The sequence below is a fragment of the Hemiscyllium ocellatum genome, chromosome 29, assembly GCF_020745735.1.
Source record: "Hemiscyllium ocellatum isolate sHemOce1 chromosome 29, sHemOce1.pat.X.cur, whole genome shotgun sequence".
NCBI lineage: Eukaryota > Metazoa > Chordata > Chondrichthyes > Orectolobiformes > Hemiscylliidae > Hemiscyllium > Hemiscyllium ocellatum.
The window spans coordinates 50847629-50867044 of record NC_083429.1 but is presented as its reverse complement, the minus strand read 5'-3'; the positions used below and the strand labels follow the sequence as shown (position 1 = coordinate 50867044).

Here is a 19416-nt window from a genome sequence, read left to right as displayed (position 1 = left end):
CACAAAACTCTAAGAACTTGCAGATTTTTAACCAAACAACCCTGATTTGGAAATTGCACAAACCTTTCTACTGAGGTAACTCATTTCCTTAACTGCTTTAAAACAAGACTTCTTCCTCTGAGAGTGAGTGTACCCCAGTCATGTCTCCTCTGAACTGCCCTAAAGAGTTTCAGTCTCTGGGTTTCTTTCTAAACTTAAAATTAATCTTCAATTGTCTTGAAAGAAGGACAAATTAATAACTTTCAATGTTTACTGCCCCTGTTGTAAACTGCTTGAGCATAACTAATTTTCCATTAATACTCCAGGGGGTTTCCCTGCTCTGGCACATATTGGGTAAGGTCCAGAAGGACTGTCTGAACTGACCTTTGGTTTTGTTTTGGAGAGTGAGGAGGAGGAGGAGGAAGAACCTTCATTAAAGTAACTCCAAACTCTGAAAATAATTTTTAATGAGTATGACAGGCACACTTTCCATCAGAGTTGAACTTATTTGTCATGAAATTCTCTCTGTGAAACACAATAACAGAATGATCGAGATGGTGTTTTATACAAAAGGTTAAATTGAAGCCTTATCTGCCTGTTCAATTTGATGTAAAAATTTGAGTGGAAATATATGACTAAGACTAAGTGGGAGGTCCTGACCAGTAATCATTTCTTGATTAACTGGTCATTTATCTCATTGCTGTTCATGAGATCATGCTTTGTGTATCAATGACAACAGAAGTCAAAAATTATTTTTAGGGGTCAAAAGTTTTTGTGCAGAAAATTTTGATTTACTCAATTATGAATAATGCCATCATGTTGCAACAATATCTCCTGTATTTGTATTGATATATAGGGCTGTTGTGGTTCTGTTCGCCGAGCTGGGAATTTGTGTTGCAGATGTTTTGTCCCCTGTCTAGGTGACATCCTCAGTGCTTGGGAGCCTCCTGTGAAGCGCTTCTGTGATTTTTCCTCCGGCATTTATAGTGATTTGTATCTGCCGCTTCCGGTTGTCAGTTCCAGCTGTCCGTTGCAGTGGTCGGTATATTGGGTCCAGGTCGATGTGCTTATTGATTGAATATGTGGATGAGTGCCATGCCTCTAGGAATTCCCTGGCTGTTCTCTGTTTGGCTTGTCCTGTAATAGTAGTGTTGTTCCAGTCGTGTTGTGCCACCAATGTAGTGTACAAAATCCCATGCAAGGACTGCACAAAACACTACATAGGACAAACAGGAAGACAGCTAACGATCCGCGTCCATGAACACCAACTAGCCACGAAATGACATGACCAGCTATCCTTAGTAGCCACACACGCAGATGACAAGCAACATGAATTCGACTGGGACAACACTACTATTATAGGGCAAGCCAAACAGAGAACAGCCAGAGAATTCCTAGAGGCATGGCACTCATCCACAGATTCAGTCAATAAGCACATCGACCTGGACCTAATATACCGAACACTGCAGTGACAGCTGGAACTGACAACCGGAAGCGGCAGATTCAAACCACTACAAATGCCGGAGGAAACATCACAGAAGCGCTTCACAGGAGGCTCCCAAGCACTGAGGATGTCACCGAGACAGGGGACGAAATGTCTGCAACACAAATTCCCAGCTCGGTGAACAGAACCACAACAACGAGCACCCGAGCTACAAATCTTCTCACAAACTTTGACATACAGGGCATGTGGGCAATTAGCAGAATTCTATCAACTCGTCCAAATCCTCAATAACCATCAATATACTAAAGATGTACAGGTCAGGTGAATTGGTCATGCTAAATTGCCTGTAGTGTTAGTTGAAGGGGTAAATGTAGAGGAATGGGTCTGGGTGGGTTGCTCTTTGGAGGGTCGGTGTGGACTTGTTGGGCCAAAGGGCCTGTTTCCACACTGTAGGGAATCTAATCTAAACCCAAAGCACAGCACACAAGGGGTTCCTAGACATCACAATATTTAATTAGTACAAGAGAACAGACAAAAGTTGGTGAGTTTTGTCAAAGCAACTGATGCATATTTTTATATGTGAAAATGACCACTCCCAAGGCACCTACTGCAACTGGGTAGGTCACAGCTAATTCATTTCCATTGCATATGCACAAGGCTGAAATATATTAACCAGACAGTTACAGCCCTATTTATTGCATCTCTGATCTCAGTCTCAGATTTAAATTTAACAGTTGATAGTGTTCAGTAAGTTCCACTACTTACTTCCATTCTGTTTATGGGCCAACATTTCTCTGACCTGTCACCTCTGTGGGTAGATTATCCTGGACAATCTAGGAGTTTTTGGGTGGATTCACTTGTCATGCCAGTGGATTTTGAGCACTGGCAGAATATCAATGTCATTTGCTGTCCTGAGAGGCATGATTGCCAGGTTTGTTCTTGTTACCATTTAATGTTTAGCTTTCTGTCTGCAAAATTATTTTGACTCCAATCCATTTGTTTCAGATATTACTGGTAGAGTTGGTGGCTGTGATGGTGTAGAGATTGCAGAAGTTGCATGCTAAATGTACTGTCTGCAATGAGTAACTAGAGAGCAAAAGTCCAAGTTACAACTTGAAACAGGATTGATAATGTAGTTCCTTGATTTTTTTTCTCTCTCTGCATTCAGTGAGATTATGACTGATCTGTGATTTAATTCCACACAACTGTTTTTGTTAGAATTTACTGGCATTTGATTTGGAGTATGAAATACAACTTGGAGCTTATTTCTTGGGTCAGGGGTTCACTTGTTAATGTGAATGACTTCTTATATCACCTGAATTGATTAGCTAGATTTGAAATGGTTGTAAATTTAGTTGAGACCAGTAGGAGGTGTGAGAAGTGCTGCAGCTGAATCCTCCTTTCTCTTTACCAGGCAGCCAAGCCACCTGATTTAGATCCAGAGACTGAGGAAGCTGTCTCAGTTCGCAGCTCGCCAGAAGGTCCTGATCCTCCAGTTCTTATAGAAGTAAACCAACAAGATGAACAACCTCTTGATTTAGAAGGGGTAAAGAGGAAGATGGAACAGGAGAGATATCATTCAGTGGTAAGGTTGCCTTTTATTTAGTCCACATAGATTTGTGAGAAAAGTGTTTTGGTTAACCTGTAGCCCACAAGGAAAAAAACTTGGGCATCCTGAAAGTGCAGCATCGTGAAATCCCTACCACAGGAGTCATTCTCCTCTCTGTATGTAACTAAAGTATTCTATCTGTTGGCAAATGCTGATTATCCACTGTTGTGTGTTCAGCTGGAGTTCAGCGATGACATTGTGAAGATCATCCAAACAGCAATGAATTGCGATGGAGGGCAACCTGAAAACAAAAAGGCCAATAGCATGGTCAAGGCATTCTTTATACGAGTAAGTTGTTTTATCTGCATTTGGAGATGCCAGTGTTGGACTGTAATATACAAAGTTTAAAAATCACACAACACCAGGTTATAGTTTAACAGGTTTAATTGGAAGCAATAGCTTTTGGAGCACTGCTGTTTCATCAGGTGGTTGTGGAGTGAAAGATTGTAAGACACAGAATTTATAGCAAATGTTTACAGTGTGATGTAACTGAAATTATATATTGAAAAAGACCCGGATTGTTTGTACAAATGAGACGGTGAGAGAGTGCACACATGCACACATACACATTTAAGTATGTGGGGTGAATTTTTATTTGTAGAGTTACATTTTACTTCACTCAAAAACTGCATAAATCCATGTAAGATTCTGTAAATTCATTTCTTTAGATTAGAATCAGTCTAAACATTGTGGCACAGACAGTATCAGACAGGGGAGCTCACAGGTTCAGTACATTACCTGGGCTGACAGACACCAATTGTTAAAGTTCACTTGAGAATGTAACTTTTTTAAAAAAAGGTTTTGTGATTTACATATGAAAGAACTGAAACCAAAGTGGTCATTCTTACAGATGAGAGACTTAAACAATCCAGGTCTTTTTCAAAGTATAATTTAAGCTCCATTACACTGTAATCTTTTGCTATAAATTCTGTGTCTTACAATCTTACACTCCACAACCACCTGATGAAGGAGGAGCTCTCTGAAAGCTAGTGCTTCTAATTAAACCTGTGTTGAACTATAACGTGGTGTTGTGTGATTTTAAGCTTTATCTGCAGTTTGCACTATCTCCTGTCTTGATCTCAAGAGTAGGTTAATGTTGGCATATTAAAATTGTAAGATGCAAGTATTCTGTGAAAATCCTGATTCTTGGCAATCAGTTACAACTGTCGGAGACAAATTACAGCAACTAAATCATTCTTTCTGTTGCTAAGCAGTTGGATAATTCATCTTGATCTTAACTTTCTTGGCTCCAACAGTTCAGTTTTTCTTCCAAATTGTTTAGATCTAATTGTCCTTCAACATTTTCTTTTTAAGCTTTGAAATGTTTTGTTTCTGATCTAATGTTTTTATTTGGTTTCTGGGAGCAGGCTATTTTGACCACTTTGGTTTCAGTTCTTTCATATGTAAATCACAAAACTTTTTTTAAAAAAAGTTACATTCTCAAGTGAACTTTAACAATTGGTGTCTGTCAGCCCAGGCAATGTACTGAACCTGTGAGCTCCCCTGTCTGATATTGTCTGTGCCACAATGTTTAGACTGATTCTAATCTAAAGAAATGAATTTACAGAATCTTACATGGATTTATGCAGTTTTTGAGTGAAGTAAAATGTAACTCTACAAGTGAAAATTCACCCCACATACTTAAATGTGCATGCTTCATTTGATTGCATGGCATGATTGAGTCTCAAGTCCGTAGGAGGGAGGAAAATAGGATAGAATAACCGTTAGGAGGATAATGTATTTTCACATAGTTTTGACAATTTGCCATTGTTTGATTTCTGGACAACCTTCTGTCTGAAGTACTTTGATTTCTTCTATAGCAAATGGAGCGATTCTTCCCATGGTTTCGTGTGAAGGAATCCAAATACTGGGAGCCCAACAAGGTTACCCCAAAGTGAGTAATGTAAAAATATTGAATTGGTTTTACAAAGAGGTTTGAAACTACAAGTATAACTCAGAAGGAAAAGCTTTAGAAATTTTAACTGTGTATTTAGAGACTGAACGTTAGAACTATGCATTTAGAATCTCAGTTGAAAATGTTGAAAGACATTAGATTCTCACTTAAGGCAAAAATATAGATCTCAAGAAGAGTGGATACTGAGGAACCTTGATTATCCGAAGGACACAGGCGGGGAGCATTGTATTCGGTAAATCGAATTCTGGATAATAGAATGCTGCATAACATAGTTTAGCCGAGCATCGGAACATTATGATTTTGCCAGATAATCCAATATTTGGATAATCGAAGTTTAGCTTTCAGAGAGCTACTCCTTCAGGTGGTTGTGGAGTGTAAGATTGTAAGATAATTAAGGTTCCTCTGTATATAAATCTGCTTTGGAAACATTGGAATGTAAACTTAACAGAATCTTCATGGGTCAACATCATGGATCTAAACAAATGCACCATGTGTTGAAAGGCTAAAATAATGTCAATAGTATGAAAGGAGGCCCATATGTTGTGTAAAATTCAGCACACACCTGTTGGATTGAGTGGCCTGTTTCTGTGCTGTATAATTCATGAAATTACAGACTGATATTAGCCTGATACATATGAATCATATAGTTGGATTGGAGACTAGAAGGCAATTGAAGTGTGGTTAGGGCAAGAATGCATGCCTGCATCTTAATATGGACAGAGTTGAAAATTGCAATGATAATTGGATGGTTTGAGAACTGACCTGAATCCTCTATCAGGTTCAGGAACTTAAATAGTGTTTGGAATTTCATTCCTGATGAAGGGCTTATGCCCGAAACGTTGAATTTCGTATTCCTTGGATGCTGCCTAACCTGCTGTGCTTTAACCAGCAACACATTTTCAAATGCATTTCTGAATGCCATTATGGTACAGAAATGGAGATAAGCATCTCAGTTGGATGTGGGCAGTTTTAAATTTGAATTGATGTCATGAATGTTGATTTGAGTCTAATTCAAACATTGGTGAGATTTAAAATTGCAATAAAACTTTAAATAATCTCACTATTGTATTGAAAGTTGTTATTATTTACCTTTGCACAGTTTTAGGGGAGTAATCTTTTCTGCTGTTTCTCTGAATGTTGAATTTGTTAGATTTTCTTCATTCCCTGTTTAGTGTTTGAAAATATATTTTTCAAAAACCTAATTTTTTTTAAGTACATAATAGTAATATATCGTTTGCCTTTGGTTATCCCTACATTTTCACAATCTGGCTCAATTTTTTTGAATGTGACAGTCGCTATCAGATTGTTGCTTCACTCTTACATATTTCTGCCCTGACTGAGTTCCCTATTTCTGGCTGCGTCCTCTGATCCCAGTTGCTTCAGAAATGTGGAGTACACCTGAAATTGGGATCCTCCATAGTACTGGATTGTCAGGGGATGGCAGGAAATGGGGTTATATCATCACTTTATGATATTACATGCTGTGTTGTGTTAAGTACTCATTCACTAGCACGCTGAAAAGCTTTGGAACATTTAAACAGCTCTTGTTATGTTAGTGATTGGGGTAGTAGAAGTGGGCAGGGTGAAAGAGGGAACAGGGAAGTGGGAAGGGTGTCGGAGGTCATGGGAGAGTGGGCAGGTTGGGTAAGGTGGTATTTGAATTCAATTTTTTAAAAATCTGAAATTAAGGATCTACTGATGACCTTTGTCAATTGTCAGAAAAATCCATCTGGTTCACTAATGTCCTTTGGGAAGGAAACCTGCCATCCTCACTTGGTCTGGCCTACATGTAACTCCAGACACACAGAAATGTGGTTGACTCTCAATTGCTGTATGAAATGGCCTAGCAGGCCATTCAGTTGTTCCAATCGTTACAAAGGCTTTAAGAAATGAAACTGGAGGGATCACCTGGCATCGACCTAGCCACCAGAAAAGACAGCGGGAGAAATAGCCTTGTCGACCATGCCTTCCTTACCAGCCTCCTCTGGGGGGCTAGTGCCAAAATTGGGAAAGCTGTCTTCCAGATTAGTCAAGCAACAGCCTGATATAATCAGAAGCACTGAGGATGATAAGGGCACAATATATATTTTGGGTGAGGGATTTCAATGTCCATCACCAAGAGTGTCTTGGTCGCAGTATTACTGATGAGCTGGTCGGGTCCTAAAAGATTATAGCTGCTAGACTGGGTCTGCAGCAAGTGATGAGGGAACCACCAAGAGGTAAAAATGTACTCTACCTCATCATTACTAATCTGTCAGCTGCAGATGCATCTGTTTATGACTGTATTGCTAAGAGTGACCACCGCACAGTCCTTATGAAGACAAAGTCTCACCTTCACATTAAGAATGATCTCCATTGTGTTGTGCAGTACCATGCTAAACAGGACAGAATTCAAACAGAGCTAGCAGACTGAGAATCCAGGAGGCTCTGTGGGCTATCAACAGCAGCAGATTTGTACTCCAGCACAATTTGTAATTTCATTGCCTGGTATATCCCCCACTCAACCATTACCATCAGAGGATCAACCCTGGTTCAATGGAGGGTGCAGGAGGGCATGTGAGGAGCAGCACTAGGCATACCTGAAAATAAGGTGTCAACCTGATGAATCTACCATACAGGACTTGCATGCCAAACAACATAAGCAGGAAGCGATAAACAGAGTTAAGCGATCCCACAGCAATGGACCAGATCTAAGTTCAATGGTCCTGCTGCATCCAGTCGTGAATTGTGGTGGACAATTAATCAACTTTACTGGAAGAGGAGGGTCCACAAATATCCCCACCCTCAGTGATGGAAGAGCCCAACACATCAGTGTGTTCCAGAACTGATTGCTCCCCAAGCCAAGCTTTTCCAGTACAGTTAAAACACTGGCATCTACTTGGCAATGGTAGGTTCTGTACATAAAAAGCAGGACAATCCAACCCAGCCAATTGGGACTTTTTGGGGCTTCCAGCACTGTTCTTTGGTCATATGTCATATCTTTGAATTTCTCCGACTTGGAAGGTTTGGATTATTGAATCGTTACTTTATGTCAAACCTCTGAGTGTTAGTCATGAATAGTAACTAGAAAAACACATTGCATGTTAAGATTAATTTCTGAGCTTTTTTTTGTGTTTCAACGATTAATATTCTCAGGCAAGGGTCTCCTTTCATTAATATTCTCAGGCAAGGGTCTCCTTTCATTATCTCCAATGTTATTTTGTTGTTTTCTTTCACCTTATGGCCATCACCTGTCTACTACCAATGAAATTCACAAAGTCTAGTGGCAAAACTGAAAATCCTGTTCTTTAGTTTACCATTTGAATCATGTACCCTGTATTCTTCCTGGACTTTGTAAGACATTGAAGTAGGTACTTAACTGTAGCTTAAGCCTTAATTGCTCCACAGATTGATTTATCCAGAATTAGATAGGTGATCACTAGCAATTACTCACACTAGATTTCACAGTTACAAGAAGCTAACCCCCTTCCCTTAAGGTAGCTTTAAATAATGCACAATCCACTTCAGTTGCATGGATAAAACTTTGTTCTATGTTACTAACCTTAAATTATGGTTCTTTCAACTGTCCACAGAATTTTCAGTTTACCTTCTCCATTATCTCCCTGAAAGCATTGAATGTTTACACTTTGCAAGAGAAACCGTGAAGCACTTTGTGAATCAACTTATATTATGTAAACAAAATTCATAAAATGCTTTTGAGTTAGTTGCCCTCTAACTTAGATGCATGAATCGGATAGTATGAGCATGGACTGGACCTTTGCGCGAGGGAACCTCGCTTTCAATTCTGTGAAGTTGAACAAAAAGAAATCAATATTGTATTATTTTCATAACATTTGCCACAGCATCTTCTTTCAATTCCATATCTCTGTCTCTGGTCATGTTCTGTCCCAAATCTAATTTAATTACTTCCTAACTGAATGACCCCTCAGCTGACATTTGTGTAAACATGAGAAATACTACACTGATTTTACAGACGAAAGTTGAGTTATACATACCATGATGATCTTGAGTCATGGTCTCTGCTGAGTTAGCTAATCTCAAAAGTGGGATGGGGTTAGGGTTAGGGTCTCTGGTCTACTGTGTCAGAGAATGTGTATTTACCTTAACTTCCTGTTCCTGCTTGAAGTGATTGTGTGCAATCATCTGGAAAGAATAGTACAGGGCTTGGTTGTTATCCCTGAACAAACTGTTAAGACTGACTTTAGATTTGTGCATAAGTATTGGTCATTGATGTGATGTGCTGGAGGGTTGTTGGTGTTAGTGGAACTTTACCACAAAGCAAGTCTACATTTTGGGTGCATTGAAGTGAGAGAAAAATGAGAAAATGGAATAATCATTGTACAAATTGTGGCAATTGTTGTACAAATGGAGTCAAGTTAGGTAAAGAGGCAGTACAAAGAGGTCTGGATGTTCTTGTACACCAGTCAATGAAGGCAAGATGCAGGTACAGCAGGTAGTGAAGAAAGCTAATAGCATGCTGGCCTTCATAAGAAGAGGGATTGAGTATAGAAGCAAAGAGGTTCTTCTGCAGCTGTACAAGGCCTTGGTGAGACCGCACCTGGAATATTGTGTGCAGTTCTGGTCTTCAAATTTGAGGAAAGACATTCTGGCTATTGAGGAAGTGCAGCGTAGGTTCACGAGGTCAATTCCTGGAATGGCAGGACTATCTTATGTTTGGAGCGACTGGGCTTGTATACACTTGAGTTTAGAAGACTGAGAGGGGATCTGATTGAGACGTATAAGATTATTAAAGGATTGGCAACTCTGGAGGCAGGAAACATGTTTCCGCTGATGGGTGAGTCCCGAACCAGAGGACACAGTTTAAAAAAACGGGGTAGGCCATTTAGGACAGAGATGAGGAGAAACATCTTCACCCAGAGAGTGGTGGGTGTGTGGAATACTCTGCCCCAGAGGACAGTGGAGGTCCAGTCTCTGGATTCGTTTAAGAAAGAGTTGGACAGAGCTCTCAAAGATAGTGGAATCAAGGGTTATGGAGATAAGGCAGGAACAGGATACTGATTAAGGATGATCGGCCATGATCATAATGAATGGTGGTGCAGGCTCGAAGGGCAGAATGGCCTACTCCTGCATCTATTGTCTATTATCTTGGTTTCTACCCATCTTAAGTTATCTACCCTGAGACTTTATGTTGTCCTCCAGCCTGAAGATGATTAGCTGCCATTTGCACTGGCTTGTGGCTGGCTTCCCTAATTTCACAGATAAGTACACTGATCCAACTTCACAGACTGAAGAATTTGCTTTGAATGATTAGAGTTCAGTGAAGCATATTCGCTTAAAATGCTTATTCTCAGTATCTTGCTATTTCAGTAGTGGAATGCTACCCAATGCTGTGTTGCCACCATCATCAGATCACAACTATGCTCAGTGGCAAGAACGGGAGGAGAGCACTCGCACTGAACAGCCTGCACTCACCAAGAAGATCATACCTGCACCACAACCAAAAGGACCTGGAGATCCTGATTCACCAGTGCCTCTGCCTCCACCGCCCCTTGCAATTACAGCAGGTATGATGAAAATATTAAACATTACAACTGCACTGTTTTATTTTTGTGTCTTTGTGTGAAAAGGGAATCAAGAAAAATGGAATAAGGATGGATAAATGTTTTCAGAAGCACAGATCCCCCGCTGTCTTACTAAACAGGTTCAAGAGGCTGAAAGGTCTATTCCAAGACCTGTGTACTGCGGAAGAGATGTGGGGATGGTGCTTTAGTACTCTGGTGGTGGTGGTGATTGCAGTTGGAGTTTGTTGTTTGGGAAACCTTAGTTCTGGGCATAGTTACCACCTCAGACATTTTGTATCAGCATCAGACATTTCCTGGTCAGAATGCCAAATACAACAGATGCTGGAAATCTGAAACGAATAAAGAAAATTCTGAATAAATTCAATGCATCAGTATTTTTGGAGAGAGGAAAAGTGAGGATCCTTTTGCAAACCTCACTTCAAAGCTGAAAGGTACTATTTTGAAATGGACCACGAGTCTTACATGCAGGCAAAGGAATTGATCTGCAAAGTGGAGAATAAGGGCTAGTAAACAGCAAGAGAAATAATTACAGAAGAGAAAGGTGTAACAAATGAAATAAATAAAAGGCAAATAAGGTGTGTGTGAGTAGCTAAAGGGAGATAACAATGAGGGTTAAGCAAGTAGAATGAGAATTGTGAAATACAAGTAAAATGGAGCAAAGTAGCCTATTGAAATAAAAAGTGGAAGAATAAAGCAAACCACATTTTTGGTAGAGGTTCCTCATACCAAGCAGCAACCTGCTCCTCGTCCCTTCCCTCCCATCATCTCTAGACCAAAACACTTGGTTTTAGATTTCCATCATTTGTTGATAGACACAAGATAGAAAGTAGCATAATTGTTGCTAAAGTTTATATAAAAAAAGGACTCCCACATGCTCAGTGAAAAGATGAAGTACTGTTCCTCAGACGTTTCATTGAAATAGTTAGAACAAAGAGAGAAATTGAAGTGATACTACAGGGGGAAAATTAAACTGGCAAGTGACAACTTGGATCTCACTTTCAAGAAGAAGGGAGAAACTCGACAAAGCTCTCTATGTTTAACCCCCTGAGCATGGTAGTGTTATAATCATATTGTACCAGATTGGAGAAAGTACATGGCTATCTCACTCAGAAGCCCCAGACTTCAGTATCGACAGGGGTAGATATAACATTTACAACGTCTGCTGTTTGCTTGGGAAAGTCCAAGGGGAGGAGGTCGGTTTGCAGGGGTAACAGGAAACATAAACCAACATCATAATGTGACAGCTTGAATTCAAATTGCATCATGAAAGTAATGAAATATTCAAGGTGCTTCACAGGAGTATTATGAAACAAAATTAGACAGTCACATGAGATATTTAGTCAGGTGACTGAATATTTTGCCAGAGAGGTAGTTCTGGAGGAGGAGAGGTGAGAGGTTTTAGAGAGGGAATTCGTAGAGCTTGGCAAGCTGAAGAAACAATGATGGAGTGATGAAAATTAGGGATGCACAAGTGTCTTGAATTTTAAGAGTGCAGATATCTTGGAGCACATAGGGCTGAAGGAGCAATCATGGAAGAAGTTTTATTTTCTGCAATGCTGAGAGTGGGTGGCATCAGCTGATAGATCGAATGTGATTAAGACTATAAGACATAGTAGTGGAAGTAAGGCCATTCAGCCCATTGAGTCCACTCTGCCATTCAATCATGGCTGATGGGCATTTCAACTCCACTTAGCCGCACTCGGCCCGTATCCCTTAATTCCTTGCGAGAAATGTCTTGAAGACATTTAACATCCCAGCAATGAATTCCAAGGCCCACCACTCTCTGGCTGAAGAAATGTCTCCTCATTTCCATTCTAAATTTACCCTCTCTAATTCTAAGGCTGTGCCCACGGGTATTTGTCTCCCTGCCTAACGGAAACAATTTCCCAGTAACAACCCTTTCTAAGCCATGCATTATCTTGTAAGTTTCTATTTGATCTCCTCTCAACCTTCTAAACTCTAATGAATACAATCCCAGGATCCTCAGCCATCATTGTATGTTAAGCCTACCATTCCAGGGATCATCCATGTGAATCTCCGCTGGACACGCTCCAGCGCCAATATGTCCCTTCTGAGGTGTGGGGCCCAAAATTGGACACAGTAGTCTAAGTGAGGCCTAACTAGAGCTTTATAAATTTTCAGAAGCACATCGCTGCTTTTATATTCCAACTCTGTTGAGATTAGTTGAGTGAAAGGCGAGGACAAGGGCAACCCTTTTGGAATTCGTAGAGAAAGGGTGGCAAATGAGGGCACTGGATTAGTCCTGAGAAGCCTATCAACCATAATGAAATGGGATCCTTAGCTGAGGAAATTTTCTTGCTCTGATATGGAAGATGATAAACTTCATGTGCATATGAAACATTTCATACCATTGTCATTAGGCTGATATATTATTGTCAAATTAAATAGAGTTAGTTTTAAACACCTGGATATAAAATATGATTTGAGGATTTAAATTTGCAAACATTATCTTCAAGTTGGTCCCTATAAATAATTCTCAGCAGAATTCAATTCCAGCAGTACATTTACAAATTTTATGAAGAGAAGTTAGGTGATATTCCACAAATGAACCCTTACTGAGTGTATCTGTTGGGATTTGGATGTAGGGATGATGAAGACACGGGTTATTTGAACATTAAAATGAGTGAGGCCCACCAGCTGCCACGATCTGTCCTGAAAATTCAGGATCCCTTCCCAATTTTGTTTCAACCAAGCAAATTTTTGGAAAATATTTTCACAGTAGAAGGTTGAATGTTAATTTATTGCTGGTTATAATTTCTTCTTTAAAACAAAGTAAAATATTTTCTATTGTAGAATTCCTGTTTCTCAAGATTTCCTGCAACTGTTGGTTTTTAAGGTGAAAGTTAGATAAGTGCAGGACTGATTCAGGCTGCAGTGATCAGGCAAAGTTTTAATGTGCAACAGATGCGAAATAGACTTACCTATCTTGGTAATGAGTAGTGAACTTCCCAGTACTTAATGCCTATTTAGATCAGCTGCTTAAAGTCCAGGAAAGTACAAATGTGGCTGGCTAAGTGACATTCTTCCTTTTCTCTCCCTCTCCCGCCTTCACCCCTCATTTCACAGGCATAGCTTTGATTTGAAGGGTCATAATTCAAATGTATGCTGCTACTGCAAATCCCAAAATAGTGGATAACATGCCAGTGATTTGGGGGTATGAGCAACTATCTTGTGCATTTCCCTCTTGTGAGCATGATGTCAATGTATTGTTTCCCAGAGTCCTGGAATCCAGGAGCAAGTTAAATGATTTGCAGGAAAGGCAGAAATGAAGGGCAGGGGCCTGGCTTTCAGTAACCATCACCTGCATGTCCATCTATTCAATCAAAGGCACTGTGCCTTTGATGGAAACCTTCCATTCATTGGCAACGTATGCATTTTAAATGGCAGTAGAGTAGAAAGGTTGGCCATAGACTTTTCTGCCCAAAATTTAATTCTAATGATGGCAGAGAGGTGGAAGAGGATGGAGCAGGAACAAAGTCATTCTGCTTATTTAAGTGCCCTTCCTCCTCCTACCTTGCCTCCTTCAGTGGTGCAAGATCTGGCTGTATGACTAATGTGTTGGACTATTTGCACTACATGCTACTCATCCAGTGGCATGATATGGTACTGTTTTTTTTAGTTGAAACTGCAAATGGAGATAAAAGCAGAAATAGCTGGATATACTAATAAGGACTGACAGCATCTGCGGAGAGAGAAATGAGTTAAAATTTCAGTCTGATAAACTTTTGTCAAAATTGTGTGTGGAGATTTTTAGATTTGACAAGAGAACTAATTTTTCAACTATCTGATCCTGAGTGAAGTCTCACTTCTAAGCATTAATGAAAAATAATAATCTCAAACCTTGCTGTTCATTTATTTAAATGGGCATTAGTTTGTGGGAACTACCTCTGTCATTACCTCTCACACACTTCCAGTACATTAGATTTCCTACAATATGGAAACAGGCCATTCGGCCCAACAAGTCCACGCCGACACTTGAATAGCAACCCACCCAGACCCATTCCCCTACATTTACCCCTACCTAATGTACCTAACACTATGGGCAATTTAGCATGGTCAATTCACCTAACCTGCACATCTTTGGATTGTGGGAGGAAACTGGAGCACTTGGAGGAAACCCACGCAGACATGGGGAGAATGTGCAAACTCCACACACAGTCACCTGAGATGGGAAGTGGACCTGTGTCCCTGGTGATGTGAAGCAGCAGTGCTAACCACTGAGCCACCGTGCTGCTCTTAGATTGGCGGGCGGGGGGGGTGGGGGGGAGAGCATTTACAGTATTCTAGGTGTTGTCTAACTCATGCTTTTTGTAGTTTTAGCAAGGCTTCTTTATTTTTGTACTCCATTTCCTCTGGAATAAAGGCCAACGTTGCTTTGCTTTCCCTGTTACCTGCTGATTGCATATTACAGCATAATCTTAGAAACAAAGTTATTCTATTTATCACCAAAGGAAAGTATTCTACAACAGCCAAAGCCTCAGGTATAGGCAGACATATACCTGCCACATATCGTTACGAGGCTGGAAAGAACTTTCATTGATGTTTGTATCCACAGTTGATTTGGACAGTGTTTGTGGATCTGGAACACAGACATTTGTTGTTGCTAGTTAATGTTTATGAATAATGTGTGAAATTTGATTGAAATTGTAAATCTTCTAAACATCTGGGCCAGGGAATAACATTTCAATTTTGGATCTCGCAGCTTTAGATCTCAATCACATCATAGTGAAACATTAAAATTTATTCCAAATAAAATTCCAAAATATCTTCCAGTCAAATTTTTCTTCTCCCTCCATTCCCAATAGAAATGTACAAAGTTGCATTGCTTGATATGTAAGCAATAGAAAAGTAATAGGATTCTCTTTCCCTTTTCCCCACGAGCACCGAATTTTCCATTTTTGTACATGGCTTTGTGGTTATTAGCGTAGAATTGTACGCGGTTGCTGTGAAGGTTGTTCTGAGACAAAAAGACTGCAGATGCTGGAATCCAAGGTAGATAAGCAAGAGGCTGGGAGAACACAGCAAGCCAGAGGCATCATCAGGGAGGTGGAGAAGTCAATGTTTCAGGTGTTACCCAATTGTTCCAAACAAACTAAATGGCAGCATGACATAGAATCTTTACAAAACACCTTGTTCATCATGCTGTATGTGAAACCTATATAATGAGTCTGTCATTGTGCTCTGAAGGCACCTTTACTTCTAGTTTGAAAGTTATTATTATGAAACTGTTTTCAGCTCAGATATGCATATTCTCATCTCCCATTTTTTAGGAAATTTGCTTGTCCTTTTCTCATTCAAGTAAATCGTCTCTGAACTGACCTTAGTATCCTTCTTAAAGTATATTGTCATAGCGTTGAATGCAATTCTTCAGCTGGTACTGAGCTAGTATTTTATCATTTTCCAAACTAACCGTCCATGTTGTTTGTTCCTTGAGCCCACACAAATAGAAACTGAACTGAACCCATACTTGTCTAGGATGACTGAACCTTTTTGACCAGTGTATGTTTTGTGGCCCCACACTGAACTGGATTCAATTTCTGATCCCAGGAGGATCTGTGCAAACACATTGACTGCCTGTTATCTCAGTAACATGTTTTTAGTAATATGCTACAGAACTCCATAAGAAGTGGAAGGTGACCTGGTCATTCAGTCCATCAAATCTGCTGTGGCCTTTGATGAGGTCATGGCTGATGTTAACAATCCCCAATTACACTTTCCTGCCTTTCCCTCATATCCCTTGATTCTCTTACTGATTAAAAATATGTTTGTCTCAGCCTTGAACATATTATCACACAGCTTTGGGTAAAGAATTCCACAGATTCACTACTGGCTAAGAGAAGAAACTCCTCTTCATCTCTGGGTCTTTACTATAAAATATGCCCTTCGTTCCTGGACTTTTCCTCAAGAGAAACAACCACTCCACATCTCTCCTGTCAAATCCCCAAGAATCTTTTATGTTTCATTCTTATAAGTTCCTTTGGATGTAGACCAAACCTACTCAATCTCTCCTTGTAAGAAAATTTCTTCATACCCGTGATAAACGTAGTGAACCTTCTCTGGATTGTCTTCAATTTTCTTAGTTAAGGTGGGCAAAACATTTACAGTATTCTAGGTGTAATCTAACTAATGCCTTATATAGTTTTAGCAGAACTTCTTTACATTTGTGCCCCATTTCCTTTGAAATGAAAACCAACAGTCCATTTGCTTTCCCTATTACATGCTGAATATGTATGCTAGCTTTCTGCTGTCTTGATCCATTTAAATAATATTAGGCTTCTCTATTGTTCTTGCCAAGGTTCATGACCTCACATTTTTCCACATTACATTTGCTAAGTTTTTACTCACTCGCTCAACCTGTTTGTATCCCTCTGCATCATTTGCCTTTCTGCCTGTTTTTGTCATTCACAGACTTGGCAATAGTACATTCATTTGTCTCATCTAAGCCGTTAAGATCTATTGTATATAGTTGTGGCCCAGTGCTGATCTCTTTGGCACTGCACCATTTACAGTGTGCCATCCTGAGTTTGCCCCACTTCCTCCAATGCTCTGCTTCAATGAGTTAGCTGATGTATCCATGCAGATATACTTTCTCCAACAGCATAGGCACTTATCACAAGGTTTATGAAGGTTTGTAGCTCAGGTTGAGGTTTAGGGTGTAGTTTTGCTCGCTAAGCTGTAGGTTTGATATCCAGACATTTCATTACCTGGCTAGGTAACATCATCAGTGGTGACCTCCAAGTGAAGCGAAGCTGTTGTCTCCTGCTTTCTATTTATATGTTTGTCCTGGATGGGGTTCCTGGGGTTTGTGGTGATGTCATTTCCTGTTCGTTTTCTGAGGGATTGATAGATGGCATCTAGATCTATGTGTTTGTTTATGGCATTGTGGTTGAAGTGCCAGGCCTCTAGGAATTCTCTGGCATGTCTTTGCTTAGCCTGTCCCAGGATAGATGTGTTGTCCCAGTCGAAATGGCGGGTTTTTTTTTTCATCTGTGTGTAGGGCTATGAGGGAGAGGGGGTCTTGTCTTTTTGCAGCTAGCTGTTGTTCATGTATCCTGGTGGCTAACTTTCTTCCTGTTTGTCCTATGTAGTGTTTGTGGCAGTCCTTGCATGGAATTTTATGGATAATGTTGGTTTTGTCCATGGGTTGTACTGGGTCTTTTAAGTTTGTTAGTTTTTGTTTGAGAGTGGATAAAGACATGCCAGAGAATTCCTAGAGGCGTGGCACTTCAACCACAACGCCATAAACAAGCACATAGATGCCATCTATCAACCCCTCAGAAAACGAACAGGCAATGACATCACCACAAACCCCAGGAACTCCATCCAGGAGAAAGATATAAATAGAAAGCAGGAGACAACAGCTTCGCTTCACTTGGAGGTCGCCACTGATGATGTTACCTAGCCAGGTAATGAAATGTCTGGAAATCAAACCTACAGCTCAGCGAGCAAACCTACACCCTATAGGCACTTATCTTTTTAAGTAAATGCCTGTGTGGTTCTTTATCAAACACATTCTGGAAATACAATTATATAGCATCTACTGATTCCCCTTCATCTATCATGTTTGTTCCCACTTCAAAATGTTCTAGTCAATTTGTCAGGCATGTTTTCCCCTTCAGAAGCTGTGATGACCCTGCACGTCGAAATGCTTTGCTCACATTCTTTAAAAGAGACTCTTAACATTTTTCTCAATAACAGATGTGAAGGAAACTGGCCAATAGTGAGTCACCTGTTTATTACCTCCTTTCCTTTTTGAATAAGGGTGTTACATTGGCAGTTTTCCAGTCCTCCATAACTTTTACAGAGTCTAAGGATTCTTGCAGATTTCTATTAGTGCATCTGCTATCTCTGTAGCTACTTTCCTTAATATCTGAAGGTGTATCCTATCAGGCCCAGAAGACATGTCAGCTTTTAGTCCTGTTGGATCCCTAATACATTTTCTCTCCCAATAGCTATTGTATTTATTTCCTGTCCCTATTTTACCTTTTGTTTGCTTTGTTTTTTGTAGAATGCTATTTGTATTTTCTACTGTGAAGACTGAGACAAAGTATTTATCCAACTGCTCTACCATTGGCTTGGTTCCCCATTATTATATCCTCAGCCTCATTCTCTAAGGGGCCTGCGTTCACTTTGGCTTTTCTCTTCCTTTCAATTTATTTAAAGAAATTCTTTTTCTTGTTTGATATTACTTGAAGTCTACTCATGAAGTTTATTTTCTACCTCTTTATTGTTATTTTGTTTTTTTAAAAACTTTCCCAGTCCTACAGTTTACCATTAATCTTTGCTGTATTGTTTGTTTTGCCTTTGATTTGATATAATCCTTAACTTCCTGGCTAAATATGCTTAGCTTATCCCCTTTCCAGAATCATCCTTTCTCATTTGAATATGTCTTTGTTGTGAATTATGAAATACTTTCTTCAATGTTACCCATTGTACCTCAGTTGCCTTTGCTGTAAACTCCTTTCTGAGCCCACTTCAGCCAAGTCCACTCTTATACCTCTGAAATTAAGTATTACTATTAAGTTTAGCATGATTATTTCTGACTCTGATTTCTCATACACAAACTGAATACTAAATCCTACCATGTTATGGTCGCTATTTCCTAGAGGATCATTTACTTTATGATCGTTTGTTTAACTTGCCTCACTACCATCTCTACAGTAGCCTGACCCCTGGTTGAGTAACAAGATATTGTTCTAGGAGACAGACTAGACAGCACACTTTGATTTCTTCTTCGTGGCTACCTCTGACAATTTGTCTTCCCCGTTTGGCATGAAGATTGCAGTCATCCATCTTAAATGTACTGCCTTTTTACAGTCCTTAATATTTCTTAATTAATTTCCCTCTCCTACCACATTGCTAATATTAGGGGTCTATAGACTATTACCACTTGTGTCATCTTCCC

The 19416-nt window shown here is 39.8% G+C and overlaps 1 protein-coding gene across 5 annotated transcripts in view; it reads left to right on the top strand.

The window, feature by feature from the left end:
• kmt2a (lysine (K)-specific methyltransferase 2A) overlaps positions 1-19416 on the top strand; it is a 148321-nt gene that overhangs the window by 84892 nt on the left and 44013 nt on the right. For all 5 annotated transcript variants that reach the window (XM_060847052.1, XM_060847051.1, XM_060847050.1 and 2 more), the window contains exons 16-19: positions 2838-3008; positions 3210-3320; positions 4853-4926; positions 10276-10472. In XM_060847052.1, the coding sequence (XP_060703035.1) occupies positions 2838-3008; positions 3210-3320; positions 4853-4926; positions 10276-10472 (553 nt within the window). The remainder of the gene's footprint in view (positions 1-2837; positions 3009-3209; positions 3321-4852; positions 4927-10275; positions 10473-19416) is intronic.